The 8,729-nt window shown below is 43.8% G+C and overlaps 1 protein-coding gene across 1 annotated transcript; it reads right to left on the bottom strand.

Moving 5' to 3' along the window:
- Window positions 1–280: 280 nt before the first annotated feature.
- Window positions 281–3,819, bottom strand: LOC135975504 (olfactory receptor 4D2-like). The gene is made up of 2 exons (XM_065566720.1): window positions 3,168–3,819; window positions 281–1,834 (listed from the first exon to the last, which is right to left on the bottom strand). Exon 2 carries the CDS (start codon window positions 1,812–1,814, stop codon window positions 804–806), a length of 1,011 nt encoding a protein of 336 aa, XP_065422792.1. The 5' UTR covers window positions 1,815–1,834; window positions 3,168–3,819; the 3' UTR covers window positions 281–803.
- Window positions 3,820–8,729: the final 4,910 nt, after the last annotated feature.

Below are 8,729 nucleotides of genomic sequence, written 5' to 3' on the forward strand. Positions count from 1 at the left end.
TTACATAAATTTCACTTTCTTTCTTTCTTAGAAAAGAAAGGAGTAAATGTGGAAAAATCAAAATTTGCATATTTTGAATGAAAAGGATAATTTTAAGAAAATCCATCAAACATATTTCCTATTCTACTCCCATTCTATATCAGGATTAGAAGAAAAGGGAAATAAAGATAACTTCAGTTTAAACTGTGAAGTTATAGATAGAAATGTAATTTAGACACAACTAAAACCAATTCTTTTTGAAGGTAGGTTTTGTTTATCTTTTAAAAAAATTCTGATGAGACTTGACACGATAAATGTAGATAAGTGGTGTATATATAGATAGATATATATAATAAAAGAGTTAGCCATAAAGTAAAAGAATTATCTTATTCTCTGTTGGAACATTTGATAGAAATTTCTTCATCACAATCAGTACATTCATTATGATACATAATTTATTCAACAGACTTTTGTAAAGAGGATATTGATTTTCATGGCTTTCTCATTAGAAAGTTAACCCCGCCCCGGGAGACTCCCCCCTCAAGCCCCCACCCTTAGAAGCTAACCCCACCCGGGTAGCTCCCCCTCTGCGGCAGCTAATCCCATCTCCTCCCCTCCCAGGCTTGCGGCGCTGATTGGAGGAGCTGTGTGCTCAGCGGAGGAGGCAGAGTGGAGGTGATCTGGGGTGGGGAGCGGTTCTCCTGTGCGCCCCCCCGGATACTGAGGGTGGCCCTCCCCGCGCCCCCCCACCCCAGCTCACCTTCACCTCCTCGCCTGAGCGGGCTTTTAGGCACCCCCAACCACTAGGCGTCCTAGGCGGCCGCCTACTTTTCCTCAATGGTTGCACCAGCCCTGGTTTTTAACACAAAAGGACATTGAAAGATAGAGACATAATTTATCTCCTTCCCTGAGCACAGCATTCTGCTCATCAGCCTCCTGATGGCCTTCTTCATCTCGGCATTTCTCAGCGTGTAGATCATCGGGTTCAGCATTGGGGTGATTGCAGTGTAAATGACTGAGATCACCTTATTCAGGGTGAAGTTCTTGAAGAGCCGAGCATAGATGAAGATGCTGGGTATGATTTGTAAACATACCACGATAATCTGGGCTCCACAGGTGGACAGAGCTTTCTGCTTCCCATCCGTGATGTGTGTCCTGATCTTGACTAAGATGGCGGTGTAAGAAACAAGCAGAATGATGAATACAATTATAATCGGTGCTCCATTGTTGAAGATCATCTGCAGTTCAGCCAACTGAGTGTCAGTGCAGGCCAGTTTGATGACCTGTGGGACATCACAGTAAAAATTGTCCAGGACGTTCGGCCCACAGAACGGTAACTGGAGGAGCAGTCCAATCTGAACAGCAGAGTGGGCCAATCCACCCAGCCATGCCAGTACCATTATCCCCACGCACACACGCTGGTTCATGATAGTCAAGTACCGCAGTGGTTTATAGATGGCCACATACCGATCAATTGCCAACCCCACAAGACAAAACCCCATAGCACCAGCAATGAAGTGGAAGAAAAACATCTGGAGAATGCACTCATAGAACGAAATGGTTTTATGCTGTGAGAGGAGACCTGATAGCAATTTTGGAGTATTGACTGATGAGTCGCTGAGGTCTAGGAAAGCCAAGTTGGCCAGCAGGAAGTACATGGGGGTGTGGAGCCGGTGGTCACTGATCACAGTGGTGATGATGATGAAGTTTCCCAGCCAGGTGTTCATGTAGATTATGAAGAAAGCCACATAAAGGAATTGCTGCAGCTCAGGACTCTGGGTGAGGCCCAAGAGGACAAATTCTGTCACTGGGTTGGTGAGATTCTTCTTCTCCATTTATTAACCTCTAAATAGTCCTGAAGAGGAAACGCTGATGTTAATAGTTATAATTTGATCTTAGTACATTACGGATATGAAAGGGATACTAACTCCATGTTAACTGATACACATGCTTGGAAATTTTCTTTGTTTACCAAATTCCAGACTGTTTCCTGAGCCCCAGTGGTGAGTGCCCTGCTACAGCAAAACACCTACACCCCACCAGTGGTTATCCCCAGTTTTGGGTGTTTGGGCATGAACAGTAGCAACCTACACACTCGTAATGCCCCCGGATAACAACTGTCTCCATTAGTCTTCCTGAAGTCCTGGTGGTGCACACCTCCTACAGGCCACAGATTCCGCATGTGCCCTAGAGCAGTGGTCTCCAACGTGGGGTGCGTGCACCCCGGGGGGTGTCAAAGGAGATCCTTGGGGGTGTGCAGCAGGAGGAGCGCTTTAAAAAAAAATTATTTATTTTGCATCGTCAGTTCGGGTGGGAGTCCGAGTGGCTTTTTTTTTTTTTTTTGTGCTTCGGCAAAAATGGTAGAGCCGCCGCGGCAGAGGGTGCGTGCTCAAAAATTTTTTATTGATGGGGTGCATGATCAAAAAAGTTTGGAGACCACTGGCCTAGAGGTTCAGGGTTGGGGAGAATGTGGATTTTCTGGGAGTCCAAGGGTTCTAGCAGTACAGGTTTCTCATCGGGAGTGGGGGGAGGGTCTGTCACATTCTGGGGTGCAATCCAGACCAGTGAGGGTTTGAGGCACCGCCTGCTCCATAACCCTGTGTGCCTCACAATGCTTTGCTGGTGTAGCTCCCAACCTGGGTCACTCACAGCCAGCCTAGCAGCATGCGAGCTACACCCTGAGTGTCTGTGTAGAGATGCAGCACTGGTCCCGTATCTCTGACCCCGGCAGCCTGTCAGCAACACAGCAACCACACTGCGGCTTCCACCAGCCTTGGTTGCTACTTGCAGGTTGATCCCAGCACACACCCAGTCCCAAATTTTCCCAAAAACCTGTGTTTTGCACTGTCCTGCCCTCTGCTGGACAGTTCAGCTATTAAAGGTTCATTGCTCCTCTACAGAGTCAATATTCAATGGTTTGCTAGTTAAACTGGAGTTACCAAACAGTTCAGTTGAAACACAGCATTGGATTGCTTTAGATTTCAAATAAAACCAATTTATTAACAAAAAAGACAATATTTATAGTAAATTCAAATATAAGAGACCAAGTTAGAAATGGTTACCAGCAAACAAAAGTGAAAACACAGCTAAAAGTCAGAATCTAAATCTAGAAAGTTTTGATTCAAGGCTTTGATTGAGATAGTCTTTCTCACCCACAGCCTTCCAGAAAGATGGTGACTGACCCTTACCTTGGTCAGAATCTCTCCCGGAGACCCAAAGTTGCTGGCTTGCTTAGGTTAAAGAGAGAGAGAGAGCTCTGGCAAGTGTTTGGAATCCAGTTAAGAACTAGTCAATGTAGATATTAACGTTCTTTATAGTGTTGGAATCTTGGCATTTAGCCATGAAACCAATATGGTAGTGTGCCTCAGTTTCCCTTCTCATACTGCACATTAGGTCTGCAATGTCTTCTGTTCCGTGTACAATTTCCACATTAGTTACAGGCAGTAACTGTGAAATATTAGTATCACGACGTCTTTTAACATAAAGTGTGCTCTTATGTATCACTCTTAACATGTTCAAGGGTTTTTTCCAAAAGATTAGGCACCTTGTAAATTTTTACAGTTCTTGGTATTAGCAACACATTAGTCACAAGAGTTAACATTAGCATTAATATTAACATTAAATTCATTGCAGGTGTACATTGACAATCATTTTTTCATGCCACACCTTTGGCTCAATACCATTGGGATTTTGGCATTTTAGGGTTAACCTGTGGCTTTCATTAGCATGATAAACTTTTTCCCTTTCTCTCTGTTCCACAGGGTCAAAATCTGAGTTCTTTTGCTTAACAGAATCCATTGGCTGGCTGGGTTTGTCCTTTTTCCTAACAGCTACAGGCAAGTCTTTCTCCCCCCAGTCAGTCAGGTAATTTGCATCAACACAGACACGAGCTTGTTTACTAGTTTTCAGATCCTTAACTGTTACCAATTCCAAGGCTGGATTCTGTCTTAAAGAGATACCATCCATTTTCACTAGCATGTTAGACTCAAGGTTCTTTTGTCCTTCCATTACCAACCTCTGCTTCCAAATGGAATCAGATGTTAAGTCCACTAAGAGACTACAAGTCATATCCAAAGTGTCTAGAGATGAGAGCTTACCTGCCATCCCCCGCATCCTCCTGGGTTCAGTCATAAGGCTGTTCTGCTCCGAAAAACAAGTAACCCAATCTTTCCTCAGTACCTGAGTCACAGACTGCTTACTCAAAGAATCAGCACGGAGACATTCGTGTACCAACAACATTGTCTTCCCAACAAGCTGGTTAAGCTTATAAGGCTGTTTAAACTCCCTAACAAATTTTATTTCATCTGAACTCTTCAAAGCTATTCACATTGGGTCTTTCTAAAGCAAGGCCAGCAGATTCATACACGTTTGAAAGACTTTGCCCATTAGGCACCAACACCTTTCCTCAGAAGAGAGACTGTTTACTATCAACAATGGTCCATTAAGAGTCAATGGAAACAATTCCTTCTCCCAGACTTTCAAGACCTCACCAAGAAATTCCTTTTCTTCTGCAATATCCTGCACTGCAACCGATTCTTTCTGAGATTTATTTATGTCCTTTTGGCACAACAGAGAAATCATCAAACTCCTTCTGAGTTTCACATACATCCAGACTCGCCTCTGGCCCATCAGGAGGATTTTCACACAACCCCCTTTCAAGTAAACGACTAGACTTCAGAGTTAACAGATTAGAAGTATTCTCTTCCTTGTTACAAGTTTCCACACTGTCATTGGGTAACATAGTCAATTCACCTTCATGATTTCCTTGTGCCTTGGCTGTGATACCACCCTGATCAGACAAGTTGTCATATCTTTACTCAGCAACACACTAGCAACAGGCAAAATTGAAACACCAGAATCGCTTGGTCTCTGGGAGCTATCTGTGACATTAACTGGATGCAACCTAATTACAGTGTCATCATCCCCAGCAGACACAAATTCAGGACCACTTCCTTCCTGGGTTTTAGTTGTATCCAGAATCAACTCTAGGTCAACTGATAAATTTTCAACCATCATAGGCTGACAGGCTTCTTCTGTGTGCTTTACAGACAAGAAAGAGCTGGAGAAACATTCCCCTTTACCAGACAGACAGCTTGGGATATCCTTTCCTTTGTCCCAGCACACATGGCTATTCACAGACAATGGCTTGGAGATTGGGGTAGCTCCCTTCATGGGCAAGTCATTACCCCAGATGGAAACAGGAACATTTCCTTCACTGTCACAATTCTCCACACTGGTAACAGGTAAGGTATAGGGATACTCATGTTCTACTAACCTGGCCTTCCCAAACTGCTGATTAGACAAAGCCATCAGCTCAGAGGGCTGCCTCTGCTCATCTAAACTCTCTTTGCCTTCCCCTCCCTTAACAGACAAACTGCTGTTTTCCACAAATAGTGTCTTATTACACTGAGCTACTTTAAGCACATCACTGTTACCTGGGTCAGGCTGACTTTCCCAAGCTTTACTAACCAACAATCCATCACTCATAACAATTCTCCCCTTTTCTTCCTCAGTTAGGGCTTCAACCTGACCATCCACTTTAATCTGCTCTAGATAAACATTTTCCTGATCAGTGAGTTCTTCTGAGACACTAGACAGACATTCAGAAACCTCATTCACAGACCAACAGCTATTTGCCACCTTTCCCAGGTTAGAGTCACCCCGTCCCTGGCCAGAGCAAAACTGGTTAAACACAGGAACCGTTCAGAGTCATACAACCCGCCAACACTGTTATAAACTGGACTTTCAAGAGGATACAGTTTGGGCTGTTCTTCCATTGCTTTTTTGACTTGGAGCTCAAGTCTGGCAGTTTCTTGCTGCATCTGGCAAACCCTCTCCTCTGCAGCCAGCCGTTCCATACGCCTCCTGTAAGCTTCTCTTTCCAGCTGGGCCAAGGCTCGCTTCTCTTGCATCCTAAGCTCTGCCAGTCTTTGTTCCTTTTTAAGACACGGGGTGTCTCTCAGGGCTTGAAGTTTCATTGCTTCTGCTGATGCCTCATGGCCACTGATCTTTAACCTTTAAAACTCTCAATATCAAAAAGCAAATGTTGACTAGCGTGGGGTTCTGTGGATCCTAGCCAGACTACGCCACTGTAACCGGGCCTTAGTGGGTCACAACTGAGGATGCCAAATTCAGGACGAACTGCTGAGAAATAGGCAAACAGAACCCAGAACTGGTGGCTATTCTTTTATAAGATTTACCAAACCAGCCACAAAAGTAAACTCCTGGTTCACCACATTGGCTAACAAGAAAACATACAGGCAGTTTCCTCAGGCATCCCAGTTCTTATATCACCACCACAACCACTGGATTCAGAGATGAGTGGCTCTTTACAACCAGTCTCATCAAATAATAGCTTCTTCTGATCCCAAACGACCAGCCACACACCCAGGTCAATATATAACTTAGATCTTACCCAAAAATCATGCTGGTGCCAATCCTTTGTATCTAAAATCTAAAGGTTTATTCAAAGAAAGAAAGAAAGAAAGAAAGAAAGAAAGAAAGAAAGAAAGAAAGAAAGAAAGAAAGAAAAGCATTAAAATTGGTTAAAGGAATCAGTTACATACAGAAATGGCAAAGTTCTTGGTTCAGGCTTGCAGCAGTGATGGAATAAACTGCTGGGCTAGGTCAAGTCTCTGGAATACATGCACAGCTTGGATGGGTTATTCAGTCCTTTGTTCAGAGCTTCAGTTTGTAGCAAGGTCCCTCCAGAGGTAAGAAGCAGGATTGAAGACAAAATGGAGGTGTTTCCAGGACCTTTGATAGCTTTTGCCATGTGGAGGGCACCCCATTGTTCTTACTGTGGAAAATTACAACAACAAGATGGAGTTTGGAGTCACATGGGCAAGTCACATGTTCATGCCCAATTTCCCTCAGTCATTGCAGAAAGCCATTATCTACACTCCAGACAGCACATTTACACGACAGTCCACTTAGTGTAGATGGGCATCTCCTATGGTCCATTGTCAACCAAGTGTTTCGTGATGAACCACTTAATTTGAACAGCTCCTCCAAGATGTGCTGGCTAGCTGCCTTGTGGGTGTTACCTCAGGAGCCAACATTTGAAATCCAAGTATAGAGCCAATACTTATAACTTCACATACAAAAAATGATATATTCATACAGACAGCATAATCATAACCAGCAAATCATAACCTTTTCACAGACACCTCACTCAACAAACTTTGTACAATATTTGCTGCAAATATATAACAGTGGTTGCAACAATAATCTATATGGTTATATTTTAATTAGATAACATCACAGTGAGGGAACACTTTCTTTCACTTTGCTTGCACATAAAAAAGAAGAAGTGACATGTTCAGTTCCAATTTTCTAATAAAAAAATGGAAACCTTGATTTTCCTCCCCAAAACTTAGGTTTTGAGGAAACCTCATTTTCTTCAAGATTTTTTTCTCTCTTTTTTGGGCAAAAAATATCAACCAGTCCTAAAAGTCACATTCTGAAAGGACAGTGCTCTGTGTCGGGAGGTGAGAGGGAGGATGGCTTTATGGATACATCACTGGCTGTGGATTCTGGGGAGTTGGGTTCAATTTCTGCCCTACCATGGACACCTTCTGGGACCCTCCGTAACTCACATCACTTCTCAGTCTAGGATTGTCAAAGTAGAATTAGGGAGGTAGGTGCTGGGAATCTCACTTAGGTTTCATAAGCAGATATGAGCACTTCCCTCAGCTTTTTCCATTTTTAACTTTCCAGCTCCAACCAGCCCCAGGGAAAACATTTTTCAGATCAGAGCAGCATAGAGCCGCTGCCTAAGGAGAAGACAGAGCTTGTCGTACAAAGGTCTCAGATAATTTTGGTTGTCAAGGCTCTGTAGGATGTTCTCGTAACTCGTAGACTTCTCTAAAACCCACACCTATATTTGAAAAGCCTCCCAACCACCTCTTCCCCCCTGCAGTAACAAAGCCCATCGCTTGTAGTAAATTTCAGTTTTTATAAAAATAGTCACTACCTCGTACAATCTGCCGTGTTGTTGATCCCAGATCCGACTGCCTCCTAATGATCGGGGTGGCCAGGGAAAGTCACATTTGAAGACTGATTATTGCTGTCCCAGCAGGCAGGGGGAGAGGATGTAGTTCCAAAGAGGACACTGCCTCAGAAATCTTCCCCTTATATCACATCTGACCCATGCACTAACGCTGCCACTAACATCAGAGATGCTCTGAAATCCCTCGGAGGTTTCCCGGGCCCGATCAAGAAGATGCTACTTCACAGCTTTGGGGATTCTGTCACAAGGGGAATCATTAATAAATAGATGGAGTGTGTAGATACTTAGCCTGCAATCAAATCACTCCTTATCCTTCTCTCTTGCTTAAACTGAATAGATTGAGCTTTGGGGGTTTATCACTATCAGGTACATTTTCTAACCCTTTACTCATTCTAGTGGCTCGTCTCTGAACCCTTTCCCATTTTTTTTACCATCCTTCCCCAATTGTGGCACCAGAATTAGACACTGTATTCAAGCAGTGGTTGCATAAGTGCTTGAGATTCCCCTGTTTACGCATCCCAGGGTCCCATTAGCTAGTTTGGCCTCAGTGTCGCACTAGGCTCTTATGTTCAGCTCATTATCCACCATGGCCCCCAAGTCTTTGTCAGGTCACTGCTTCCCGGGATGGTCCCCCCTCCCATCCTTTCAGTACCGCTTACATTCTTTGCTCCTAGATGCATACATTTACCTGTTGCTGTGCTACAATGCATATTTGCTTGTGCCTGGTTTATGAAGCAAT

The sequence above is a fragment of the Chrysemys picta genome, chromosome 13 (assembly GCF_011386835.1).
Source record: "Chrysemys picta bellii isolate R12L10 chromosome 13, ASM1138683v2, whole genome shotgun sequence".
Classification (NCBI taxonomy): domain Eukaryota; kingdom Metazoa; phylum Chordata; order Testudines; family Emydidae; genus Chrysemys; species Chrysemys picta.